Genomic DNA, 13470 nt, shown 5'->3' on the forward strand with positions numbered 1-13470 from the left:
GTTGATTGGCAACAGTTTTAAGTGTTCTGGTTAAGCTAAACCTGAAAAAATGGGACAGAAGCTACAGGTATTTGAAATAAAACAGTTTTCTGAACCTTTGCTTTTTTCATGATCATCCCCCTCTTGGCTTCTTTAAACATGTATTTTTTTATTTGCCCCTCCCCATGACATTTTAATACCATGGACATATAACTATACATTAGGTTTATGTACTTCAGGACCTTATCACAGCTAGGACGTTTTAGTACACTGCCATCCCCTCAAAAAACAAACAAACAATTTTGCCTCCATCACAGATGCATGGGATAAACAAGGCAAATATTTTAAAAACAAGGCAAAACAAAATCTGGTTCTGTCAAATTAAATGATTTAGCACCCAATTTTGTTTTATAGTTTCTTGTTTTCTTATATCAAAAGGCCATATGTGGAGGGTGGGGGATTTTTTACTGCTATTTGTTTTTTTCCCCTAGTTTAAAAATCTCATGAATTTTTTTAAAAGCCTCCAATAGCTATGCTGGTCCAACCACTAGTGGCCAGTTAATTCACAGGGCAAAGAAGCCAGAATAAACAGCATAGTGACTTAGTTCTCCTAAGGCCCAGAGGCCGAGATGAGGAGCCACCATCACCTGTTGACAGCGCTCAGCCAGCAGAGGCAGGACTCTGCCTGCAACTATTCCCGGGTAGAAATGAGGAGGCTGCCTTCCCCGCTCCCACTGGGCACAGCCTGTGTGTTTGTTCTGTGGGTTTATTTTAGAGTAAGCATGTTACAAATTAGCAGGGGCACATGGCTATGAGAAACGCCAACATAAACCCAGGCTGCCTGGACAGAGGGTAGGTGGCAGCAGTAAAGTGGGAAGAGATTTAAGGAAGACAAAAGGAAAAGAATTTGAGGGATCACAGAATAAAGGAAGATGTGGGCAGAAAAGAGAACCCCCGGGAAGGAGCAGAAAAGAAGATTTAGAAATGGGGTAGGGGGTCAGAAAGCCAGGAAATGTGGGGGTTATAAAGTTGTTTGAAGGAATAAAGAGTCTTGAAGAGAAAAAAGTTGTGGGCAGTTTCAAGTATCTGATGGCTGAAGGGGTTAGAACAAGGTGCAGCAAGGGACAGACATCGGCTCAGCATTAGGAAGGGCATTTTTAACAGCCGATGTGGCACTGGAGGGCAACTAATGAGGCTCACAGATTCGATACTGTTTACATCACTGTCCCCTGAGAACTTCTTACAGACCTGTCCCCAAACTTCCAATTTTACAGGTATGGAGTTTTCATACAAGTACTTCAAGTGCTACACTTAAACAGAAAGATTTAACACCTAGAAATCTAGCCGTCTGGCTCCAAGGCTAAGCCTTGTGTTTTGGTTCACAGCAAGGCTGGTCTTCAAGGTCCCCACTTTCAAACTTGGGGGGGTCCAAGGGGCACAAGCCAAGGACTGGCAGACAGCAGAAGACCACATTTCTTATCCCCCTAACTCCATGTGGAAACTGATTTCTGAGTGTCCTGGCTTATGTTGCTGTCTCAATTAGATTTCATTAGGAAAATTTGCTCTGGGTAATTGACGTCGTTTGAGAAGATGAAATATACCATTCCCCTTAAATTCAAACAATGATGCCCAAAAGCCCCCAGAGTGGCTGGAATTTCCACCATGAATTGCAGAAATTTTAAACAGAGCTTCCACTAAAGCCAAATTTACCTTCTGGGATTCCCTCTCCCTCCTCCAGCACCCACTTTTGCCCCTCTCTTAGTCGCCTTCCCATGGTGCTGTTCGCCTTTTCTGGAATGACCTCTTCTCCCCTGAAATTCTTTGCTGCATCATCAGCTAGTCTGGAGAAAGAATCCACAGCCCAGCTCAGGCAACTACAGAGAAAATGTCTGGACCCACTGTTCAAGCACAGGTGGTCAGATGACAGTGGCGTGCCTTGGCTGAAGCAGAATTCGGTATGCTTTTTGAAAAGGCTGCTGAGCTATAGCTAATTAGCTGAGTGAAGGGGTGTGAATTCACGATAGGGGCTTTTAAAGTATTTTCATAAAGACTGTTTCCCCTACCTCTAATTAATCAGCCTTGCACCTGCCTCTAACCCGGTATCTTGCCTCATCCATTTGAGGCTTTTTTCTTTAGCTGGGATTTGCCTCAAACAGCCTGGCCACGCAGACCCCTCTGCAGAGAGCAGTATGCTGCTGCCTCCACCGGCCAAGGTGGGCAGAGGAGAGGCTGAAGGGAAACGGATGGCAGCAGCAAGTCTTGATTGAAAAGTAATCAATTGAACAGCTTCAAAGTCTTATTACTACTCAGTCAGCACTCAGAAAACATTTGTCATTGGGAGGCTGAGAAACTTCATAGTTGCCTAACTTCTTTCCTGCCTTCTCTTTCTGCTTTTACTTTTCCCACAATTCAAAGAAACTCACTGACAACTAATGACACAAATAGGCTGCAGAGAAGGCGCTTCTAGAAACTTCACCACCCACCTCCCTACAAAGCCGAAGACCAAAAGGAAAATGACTACCAAAAAAACCTGTTTTTCATGGTTTTGGTTCCCTTCCCTTTCACCCCACTCCCTCCCCTCCCTCTCTCTACTTTGCTTTCTCTTTCAGGGATAAATCCAGAAAGCTGACAGGTAGCTACCTAAACTTGGGATGTGCCTTGTGCTTTTGGCAATGAGTAAGCATCCCAGAATGTAAATAGAAGCACAATCACTTCTTGAATACATGTGCCACGAAAGCGTCAATAGAGAGTTGAGACTAAGTTTGGGAAGCCCAGGGCACCACATGGGGCTACCACGGAATGGGGCTGTAATGGTGCTCTTCAGAGAGTCAGCAGTAAAGAAATACATTCTTTCCATTTGGGGTTCCATATTTTTTTTTTTTTTTTTTTGAGATGGAGTTTCGCTCTTGTTACCCAGGCTGGAGTGCAATGGCGCGATCTCGGCTCACCGCAACCTCCGCCTCCTGGGTTCAGGCAATTCTCCTGCCTCAGCCTCCTGAGTAGCTGGGATTACAGGCACGCACCACCATGCCCAGCTAATTTTTTGTATTTTTAGTAGAGGCGGGGTTTCACCCTGTTGACCAGGATGGTCTCGATCTCTCGACCTTGTGATCCACCCGCCTCGGCCTCCCAAAGTGCTGGGATTACAGGCTTGAGCCACCGCGCCCGGCCGGGGTTCCATATTTTCAAAAAGCCACTGTTTGCCACCTGTGGCACGTGGGCCATTTGGCTTTCCTCAGAAATGCAGTTTAATGGAAGCATGAGAAGTTTTTTCCCATCCCTTTCTTAGTACATCAAATGTAGAAACTACTATTTTCAAGTAAGCCATCCCCGGGTTTCAACAGTCAATCCAATCCTCCCCTCCTTGACACGTTATCTCACGGCAGCCCTGCACTTCAGCACACAGCCCCTCAGGACAGGGGTCAAGACCCTGGCACATAGCTTCTGTTCATCCCAAATCAGCCTTTTTTCCAGGCACCAACCTCTCCTGACTTCCTCTTCCTTAGCCGCATAAACACATCAATAGACTCATCTTCCTCAGTCCTATCACATATTTATCTCTTCCTATGATGGCAATCCATCCAGCACTGGAAATCTATGTTTAAGGTCTGCTACTATACGGTTATAAAGGCAGATCCTAAAAATGCCACTGGTCGGGTTAGGCCCCAGAAGACACTGCCCACTGACATCTAGCATTGGCCATCTCTCTCCAGGTCAAGACCACGTTTCTGTCTTGAGCTAGCAAAATTACCAGCCCTCAGGAGGATCACCACACAAGCCAACCAATCAGGGGCCAAACAAGGTGGCCCCCAGTAAACCACTAGCCAATCACCCCCAGCTCTTACCATACTGGATTCCTCAGGTCCCTGTGGCCAGACCACCAGCTGCCTTTCATGTGGGTCAACTCCTCAAACATTTGGCCACAATTCTGGGGCCCCTGACCCCACGCTGATGTTTCAGCTCTTAGCTCCACTCACCTACAAGACAGGTTTTTCAGAGTCTGGTAGCCAGTCACTACAGATAAATAAACAAGAGTGGGGAAAAAGGGGGAATATCGGGGTTAAATGCTGGGATTTATTCTACCTGGTCTTAATTTACCTTTAAATTAAGGCAATCCCTATTCAAATCTAAGGGTCCTTTCTTCACTTATAGTGGTGATTTTCAACTGGGGGTGATTTTGCTCCCCAGAGGACATTTGGCAAAGTCTGGAGACATTTTGGTTGTTAAAGTTAAGGGGATGCTACTGGCATCTAGTGGGTAGAGGCCAGGGATGCTGTGCCACATCCTACGATGCACAGGGCAATCACCACAACAAAGAATTACCTGGCCCCAAATGCCACCAGTGCAGGGGCTAAAACACCAAGTATAGATTAGGTGGGCTGAGTTCTGAAACCCTGTCTTCTGGTGTGCTCCCATCTCTCCCTTCTGAGTTCTCCCTGCTCACTCCTGGACTGCCTCCCGTTTTCCTGTCCAGTGCACCAACTGTTCAAGATTCTATTACCAAATGTATTTCTCCCCTAGAGAGTTTTATCTGACTCCATGATTTCACCTCTTTATTAGGATGATTGCCAATTTGAATGTATGATCTTTATTTTTTTCTAAACTTCAGACCTTTCCTCCCAAATAATGGGCTGCAAAAATCTCCATCCCAACTGCCCAAGTTTCCTTCAACTCTGCCATGTCTAAAACCAAATTGGCTCTGCCACCTTGCCAGCCCCTCCCACTGGCTTCCCTGTCCCACTCCCAGTGTCCCATCCATCTGGGTGCCACATCCAGGAGGGTCCTTTGGGACCCCTCCGGAGTGCCGTCCTTCAGCCTGTCCGCTGCCTTCACCGTGCCAGGTCTCTCCTTTAAACCTCTCCTTTGTGCATAACCCCTTTCCTTTGTTCTCTCTCCATCAGGATGATCCTCCATGCTGCTTCTTCCTTTCCTAAAAGTAGGCTCAAATCCTCACTTGCAGAACAAACTTTCAGCATCCTCTCCCGTTTCCTGCCAAAATAGCCTCAAATGTGCTTGCCTTCATACTCCATGGCATCCTCAGAGAGATTCTATCTAATTTCTCCTGCCTTTTCTCCCACTGCTCCCCAAGAGCCAGCCAAGGTGGCCAGTTGTGTTTACCCGGCCACGCCCCATGTCTCCTACCATTAAATCCTTTGTTCGTGGTGGGCAAACGTCTCCCATCCCCCACTACCACCTTCTATTCAGCCAAGGCGTCTACCCTTCCTTGGAGGCTCATATAAAAAGCCATTTTCTCCATCAAGACTTTTAAGGTCCTCCAAAGTGGAGGTCTTTTCTTTCATTTTTATGCTGCTCTACCCCCTAGGACAGGGATTGCCATTTGTCTGACTTTTTTTTTTTTTTTTTATCACCTCGATGCATGTGCTCCCCTGGCAAAGAATCATGATACCAGAAAGAATGAACAAAGGAGTCCCACAGACACATGAGGGTATTGAACAGAGACCCTGAACCCGTTCCTTGACAAATGGTGCTTTGGGGATGAGCGCGAGGCCTGACGACAGCAAATCGTCCCTTCAAGAGCACCCATCGCAGCCTCCCTGGGGCTCCAACCCCAATGTCTACTGACCTTCCACTTGTGCAGGCTCAGCATCCCTGGGGCCTCAACTCCTTATCCATCCTGGGTTGCTCCTCGCAGTAAGCCCTTTCCTCGGGGTCCTGGCCCTCTACCTCCCAGCCCTGGAAATCTTCTTGCTCCTCGCCTCGCCCGGCAGCGGCGCCCTGTTGGTTAGGTTAGCCTGCCGCCATCAATGCGCCCAAGGGTTGGCCCCTGGGACCCCGATCTCTCCCCCAAGCCTCAGCGACCTGTGGCATGAGGAAGCCTGACCCTACAGCGCTAGCAGTCCTCGTGGCCTTCCAGGCCTAGCCGCCATATACCCGCCCACCAACCGCTTCCAACCACCTCATCGGCACAACCTCTTTGGGCGTTCCAACGCGGCGCCCCGTATGGGACCTCCCACCCATATCCGGTTTCCGGTCTGACGCCCCCTTCTCATTCGCCAGGCAGCCTTGATTGGCATGACCCCAGCCCAATGGCTGACCCGGCACTGGGGTCGGAGGGGAGTGAGTTGGTGTTGGGACCCAGTTGGGCCATTCAGTGGATGTCCGAGTGGTTAAGCCGTTTTGCGTAGGGGTAGTTGGCCAAAGTTTGAACCAAAGTTCAGTGTTGACATCTGCAAGTGTGTAGACCCATAGAGCTAAAGCGATACATCTTTGGGGGACCCCAAACGTTTCCCAGGGTCCGACTGTGTTCGCCTCCCCCCCCACCCCCCGTGCTGCCCAGCCGCCACGAGGATGGTGGATGCAGGAGGGCAAGGACGCGCGGTGCCTGTGGTACCCTGGCTCTAAGATGGATGTGTTAGACTAAACCAGATAGCCCCGTGCAGTGGTTCGCCCGCCTGCGGCTGGTATACAGCGGCCCGTGCCCTGCGCCCTGCGCCCTGCAGCCCGCCCTGTGTAACACTCATCCAGTCTCTTCTCCCCCGGGGTTCTGCAGACCAGGCGACCCCCTACCCAGCTACTCTATGCCTAAACGTGGCTCATCAATCGGTCAATCACTGTTGAGACAGACCTGATACGCACCTGCCGGGTTTTATGTGACCCCCTAGCAACAGCTTTTCTCACGGGCTCAAATCTCTCTGCAGACCCCAGACCAGAAGACAGCCTGTGCACGCACCAAGGCCATCAGGTGATGTGGGTATTTACCTTCCGCTGGCTCTGAGCCCACCGCAGCACGGTAGCGAGAGCGCAGCTGCGCGGGCAACCGCCGGTTTGTGGCTGGATGGCTGGCTTAGTGCCGCCTCAGCGGGCTCTAGCAGTGGAAAAGTGAAGTGGCTACACTAAGATACCCATAGCGAGAGGAGAGGGTCTGGAAGGGTGCTGGAGACAGGCTGTAGTGGGGCTAAAGAAGCGGACTGACCGGCTCTGCGGCGGGCGCCTGAAGCAGCGAGCCACGCACCTCGGCTGTGGTTGCCGCGCGGCACGGTGTTTACCAGTGGGTTCAGTGCGCACGGCACAGTCCAGTCTCCGAAACCACCCCAAACCGGCCATAAACCGCAACCAGAATCCCCTTTAATCCTTCCATAGAACAGTAGGACCTGTGAAACTCTGAGACCGCTTTGCGGGGTCCCCCTGCGAGCAGCACGCCCCCCACCCCTCCATCGGTACCACCGCAGCTACTGCCTAGGGGGCTTTGCTCTCGGCGGTGCGCACCTGAGACCCTCTTATTCCCCTGCGTCACCATCCACATAAACGGCGGAACACCCTGCCTGCGCCGCCATGGGCTACTGCAGAGACCCCCAGAGTGTGATGGGGATGGGGGCTCTTAAAGTGCTTTACCGGAGCCAAACTCGACAAGCGACAAGCAAAAGCAGCAAAAAGTACACCCAAGGCATTTAAAAAACAAATTGTGTGCTCGCATACTCGGCATCCCCTCGCCCTCGCCTCTCTCTGCTTCTCTGGTGGGCCCACGACCACCTGTCGCATCCCCGCGTGCACCTGCGCCCCCTTCCTAAGCACCAAAAGTCTTGCGCTCTGGACCAGGGACTTGAGATCCAGGGCTGCCTGAAGGCTGGGGGCTATGACTCAGGGGTTTGGGGGTATCCTGGGGTGATGAAATCCTTTTTCAGTCCCCCCTCCCCCGAGGAGTCTGTTGGGTTGGGGAGGGAGGGTTTCAGCTCCTGTACTCCAGCGTCCCGAGGCCCACGTCTTGCGTCACGTGTCCCGCAACGCAGGAGATTTTTCTCTGGACAGGGGAGAAGCGAGGAGAAAGACTCCAAATCAGTCGGGGAGAGGAGTGGAAGGAGCCGAAACCTCCCTGCGAGGCCTGCGCTCATCAGCCCCCTTACCCAAAGTCCTGGGCTGCTGGTGCCGGGAGCAGGCTCCTGGAGCCGGAGCCAGCTTGGCACTGGAACCGGCGTCCTCTGGTGGCAGAGAGAGAGCGCTACTGGCGATTTTCGGACCGAATCGGCACGCTCGTCAGATCCGAGCAGGCGGGACCGGCCTGGAGCAGAAAGAAAGAGAGACGAGGGTATAAGGACAGACCAAGGAAGGGGGGCTGGGGGTGCAGCCTGAGGGGATAAAAAGTGGTCAGGAAGGAGCCAAGACTCCACCAGCAACAATTGAGTTGCTTCAGCCTCGGTCTAGGGTTCCAGGCTCTGAATCCCCCAACCTCACAAGGGTTGGAAAGTGAGGCTGGAGAACTTTCCAGCTGGTACTTTGATTTTTTTCTAAAATTTTTTTTTCACCCTAGTTCGGTTGGGTGCTCCGTCCTACGGAGCCCCAAACTTATTTTAAAAAGCCGCCACCGTGTTATGGGCGTGCGCAACTGCCTCGACGGCAATAATATGTCAGGACAACACGATATCTCCCCTGAAATCGGGGAACAGCCCGAGCAACCACCTTTGGAGGCCCCAGGGGCAGCTGCCCCCAGTGCTGGGCCTAGCCCAGCCGAAGAGATGGAGACCGAACCGCCTTACAGCGAGCCCATCCCCATCGAGAATGACGGCGAGGCCTGTGGAACCCCAGTGGTCTCCAGGCCCAACTTTCAGGTTCTCAATGCGCCCTTCAAGGAAGCTGGAGCCCATGGAAGCTACAGCCCACCTCCCGAGGAAGCCATGCCCTTCGAGGTCGAACAGCCCAGCTTGGGAGGCTTCTGGCCCACACTGGAGCAGCCTGGATCCCCCAGTGGGGCCCATGCAGGCCTTGAGGCCTTCGGCTCGGCACTCATGGAGCCCGGAGCCTTCGGTGGTAGCAGACCAGGCGTGGGAGGATACAGCCCTCCACCAGAAGAAGCTATGCCCTTTGAGTTTGACCAGTCTGCCCAGAAAGGCTGCAGTCAACCTCTCTTACAGGTCCCAGACCTTGCTCCAGGAGGCCCAGGTGCTGCAGGGGTCCCCGGAGCTCCTCCCGAGGAGCCCCAAGCCCTCAAGCCTGCAAAGCCTGGCTTCGGAGGAGGATATAGCCCTCCCCCTGAGGAGGCTATGCCATTTGAGCTTGATGGAGAAGGCTTTGGAGAAGACAGCCCACCCCCGGGGCTTTCCCGAGTCATCACACAAGTCGACGGCGGCGGCGGCCAGTTTGCGGCAGTCGCGGTCCCGAGTGCGGTCAGCCTCACTCCCGCCGGGAACGCGCCTCCCCTCTGGGTCCCAGGCACCATCGGCAGCCCATCCCGAGAGGCTGTCAGACCTCCTAACTTCACCGGCAGCAGCCCCTCGATGGAGATCTCCGGGCCCCGGCTTGAGATTGGCAGCGCCCCCGCTGGGGTCGACGACGCTCCCGTCAACATGGACAGCCCCCCAATCGCGCTTGACGGCCCGCCCATCAAGGTCCCCGGAGCCCCAGATAAGAGAGAGCGAGCAGAGAGACCCCCAGTTGAGGAGGAAGCAGCGGAGATGGAAGGAGGCACAGCCACCGATACCATGGAGGGAGGAAAAGTCCCCTCTCCGGGGGACAGATCCCCTGCCGCCGGGGCAGCCTCAGCGGATCCCGCAGCCGGGGCGGCCCCTGCAGCCCCAGCCGATCCCGACTCCCGGGCAGCCCCAGCCGATCCCGACTCCGGGACAGCCCCAGCCGGTCCCGACTCCCGGGCAGCCCCAGCCGATCCCGACTCCGGGGCAGCCCCAGCCGATCCCGACTCCCGGGCAGCCCCAGCCGATCCCGACTCTGGGGCAGCCGCTGCCGCCCCAGCCGATCCCGACTCTGGGGCAGCCCCTGACGCCCCAGCCGATCCAGATGCCGGGGCAGCTGCTGCCGCCCCAGCCGATCCAGATGCCGGGGCAGCCCCTGATGCCCCAGCCGATCCAGATGCCGGGGCAGCCCCTGACGCCCCAGCCGATCCTGAAGCCCGGGCAGCCCCTGACGCTCCCGGCGCCCCTGCGGCTGCTGAGACCGGGGCAGCCCCTGTCGCCCCAGCCGCGCCGGACGCCGGGGCCCCAGCTGCCCCAGCCGCTCCTGCCGCCCGGGCAGCCCCAGCAGCCCGGGCAGCCTCTGCAGCCCCTGCCTCCGGGGCCAGACGCAAGCTCCATCTCCTTAGACCCCCCAGCCCCGAAATCCAGGCTGCCGATCCGCCTACTCCACGGCCTACTCGCCCGTCTGCCTGGCGGGGCAAGTCCGAGCGCGGCCGCGACCGCGACCGCGGCCGCCGCGTGTACTACGAAGAAGGGGTGGCCAGCAGCGACGATGACTCCAGCGGAGACGAGTCCGACGATGGGACCTTCGGATGCATCCGCTGGTTTCAGCATCGGCGAAATCGCCGCCGCCGAAAGCCCCGGCGCAACTTACTCCGCAACTTCCTCATGCAAGCCTTCGGGGGCTGCTTCGGTCGATCTGAGAGTCCCCAGCCCAGAGCTTCACGCTCCTCCAAGGTCAAGAAGGTACCCCTGGCGGAGAAGCGCCGACAGATGCGCAAAGAAGCCCTGGAGAAGCGGGCCCAGAAGCGCGCAGAGAAGAAACGCAGCAAGCTCATCGACAAGCAACTCCAGGACGAAAAGATGGGCTACATGTGTACGCACCGCCTGCTGCTTCTAGGTAATGCGGCGGACTCTGCCTGCCGGCAGCAGGGCCGCCAGGGAACCGGGGAGGGGGTGGCAGGGCTGCCCGGTGGGACGCGTGGGGCTCGGCAGTGGGAGGAGGGGGTTCCGCCAAAGGCAGGAAGAGCCTACTAGAAAGTTCCAGGGAGGGACCCTAACTTTGCCCTGGGAGCGGGAGGGGATCTTGGGTGGATTCGGGTGGCCGAAGTATATGCCCTCCAGGGAGAAAAGTGGTGCCGAGCGACACTGAGGGTCGTTTCCGGCTGGACAGGCCAGCGCCAGCAACCGTAAGCTGGACAGCAGGCAGGGGCTTCAGGTGAGCCAGGAATTGCCTGGGAGGGGCCCCGGGGCTCCCCTGGCTAGGGCTGGTGCGGGCCATGGTGGGCTGGAGTCATTGGGGAAGGCGCGCCCCCGCCTCGCCTGGCACGGCTGCTTGGACTCTTGACAGCTTGTCGTTGATGTGTGTTGGTGTCCATATTCTGTGTTCGCCTGTGCATGATACGCTCAAATGTCCCCTGTTCCTATCCCGGCACCCCCAAATTACCCGCCGACTGTGTATTTGTACTTGGGAACAGCCTGTCTTGTGGTTTGCGCCATGGCGCGGGCAAAAAAACTTTCGGTGTCCGCACACTCTGGTGGTACCTGCGCCTGGGCGATCTGCGGTGAGCCGTGCGGAGGACGCGCGGGGAAGGTGGTGGGACCTCCCGGGAAATAAGCAGGGCTCCTGGCCTGGGGGAGTAGGAGGGTCGCTATTCGCCGGCCTCCGTAACCTTGTTCCTGTATATCTTTCTCTCTTTTTCCCTTTGCGCTAAGCGTTTCCTCACTTCTCATTCGTTCGCCAAACCCTCCCGCCTTTACAGTTGAAAAACCAGACACACAGGTACCTGGGGCGCCCGGGGCTGCACACATCAGTTCAGTATTCTGCACACACTCAGCTCGCCTGGTGGGGGGATGGGGGAGAGGGGAAATACTTAACCTGCTGTAGACAAGTCTGGATCCCAAACCACTCGGGGGCTGGTTCCAAGGGGGTGGGCGTGGCTGTGCTTAAAAAATGTGAACTAATTTTTTTCCTAGCGAAGAGCCAGAGGTAAGCCAATCATTTTTACTAAAAGTACAGTAGAAGGGGCTTGGTTTAAAAAGATGAGGGTTATGTGTTGGGAGTGGAATGTCATCTTTGTATTTGAAATGCAACAGAAATAAAAATTTTCAAAAAATGCTCTGAGTGTATTTTAAGTATGTGGACAAAGTATGGCAAAAACCGTGAATATGACTTGTGAAACATGTAAATGTTTAAATGTGCATTTTTTCAAGCAGCTTTAGCTGGGGGCAAAGAGGCTTGTCAAAGGTAAGGTCTGCAAATTGGCTCTGGGTACAAAAAAATATAAAGGTCTTCTGATTACAGAAGTTAAAATCATGATATTCTCCCCAGGAGGGTGTTTCGGTGGCCTTCTACCTTCCCCCTTCTCCTCTGCTCACATTCGGTTCTCTCCCCTCTCCAGGATCTCCCTCACCCCACAGCAAGATCCTTTCCTGTATCTCTGTCTTTCCCTGGTCATTCCCAGTTCCCTGCCCTTCCCCCAGCCCTCCGAGACTTCTTAACTTCAAATCCGGGGCATTAAATATTTTTCCACATTTAATCAAAGCAGCAATTAGCAATGGTCTGAATATGTCCTTTAAATGAAAACTTCCAAACAAACTTGACGAGATTAATTTTTACATTTTATTCTCTGAGACCTTTCAAGGGATTTCAAGATCACAGTTTTTAAGGCTGTGCTATATTTGTTAAGTATGTTAGAACATGTGATGGTTTTATTAATGGCATTATTGGCATATAACTGTGTGCTATTGTGATGTGGCTCTCACAAATCACAATTTTAAATGTGAGGATCATTTTATATATGCCCATCCAGGGAGATCATGACATTATCACTTACCCAAAAACATATAACATGGAAGTTGTTTTAAATTTCCAATGTCCCAACTACACTAAAGCCACCAAACATTAAACAACAATGCACTGGTTTCCCTGCAGAAACTGATTTTGCCGTAACAGACCCATTTCAATATTCTAAGCACAGGTCTGGGAAGCAAACCTATAAATTGGGGGTGGGAGGACACAAGTGAGCACAGACAGGAGACCCAAGTGGCAGTGTGCACCTGACCCCTAATTATCAAATTGGTGGTGTACCTTACATGTGGGGCCTCAGTTGCCTCCTTTGTGAAATGAAGCTTTCCTAGCAGATCTCCACTAACGGATGCTTTTGCTCCACGATTTGAGTCTTTATTCTTCCTGGGGGTGGGGGTGGAGGGTGTAAGTCTTCATTTACATGAGTACTGAAGACTTACTTACACCATAGATAGTGCAGCCATCAATCCTGCAGCAAACTGTCCATGTCTGGGACGAGGTCTTAAGAATATTCTAAGTTTCCTTTGCCTCCCTTTGTCACCAGGAGTAAAAATTAACTTTAACAAAAGGAGATTTGCTGGGGTCACCTTGCACCTTGTCCTGGCTTTGTTCCTAGGTGCTGGTGGCCAAATACCTTTGGATCAGCATAGTCCAGAAGAAGGGCTGGTAAACCCTGAGCCATGTCTAGCATAAGCCTTAACTACCATAGCCCGTGTTAGCTGCCAGCTGAAACTGGACCAGGCAGTTTGTCAAATCAGGCTACAGTTTTCCATCAGGCTTCCTTTTGCAGAGGTGACCAGAGGTTCCTCTTCTGGACCTGAAGTATTGATTGGGGATGGGTAGAGGAGGAAGGATGAGAACTTACTCACATGTAGGACAAGACTTTTTACTAACTTTCTAGTCCCAACAAATAAAACAAGACATCCCTACATCTCTACCACTGAAAATGCAGATCAAATGGCTGTCCTTTGATATGGTTGCTAATTTGTGACATGCAAATTCATCTGTTGCTTGAAAAATATGTGTTTATGTACATAACCT

The 13470-nt window shown here is 53.2% G+C and overlaps 2 protein-coding genes across 2 annotated transcripts in view; both read left to right on the forward strand.

Moving 5' to 3' along the window:
• The window catches only part of GNAS (GNAS complex locus), a 70686-nt gene that overhangs the window by 4220 nt on the left and 52996 nt on the right, over window positions 1-13470 (forward strand). The window lies entirely within an intron of this gene.
• LOC141585716 (protein ALEX-like) lies at window positions 8146-10521 on the forward strand. Its single transcript, XM_074406708.1, has one exon. The coding sequence runs from the start codon at window positions 8494-8496 to the stop codon at window positions 10519-10521; it is 2028 nt and encodes a 675-aa protein (XP_074262809.1). The 5' UTR covers window positions 8146-8493.

The sequence above is a fragment of the Saimiri boliviensis genome, chromosome 9 (genome assembly GCF_048565385.1).
Source record: "Saimiri boliviensis isolate mSaiBol1 chromosome 9, mSaiBol1.pri, whole genome shotgun sequence".
NCBI classification, from domain to species: Eukaryota; Metazoa; Chordata; class Mammalia; order Primates; family Cebidae; genus Saimiri; species Saimiri boliviensis.

Coding starts and splice junctions, on each gene's coding strand:
- LOC141585716 (XM_074406708.1), top strand. CDS start 8,494: ATGACGGCGAGGCCTGTGGAACCCCAGTGGTCTCCAGGCCCAACTTTC.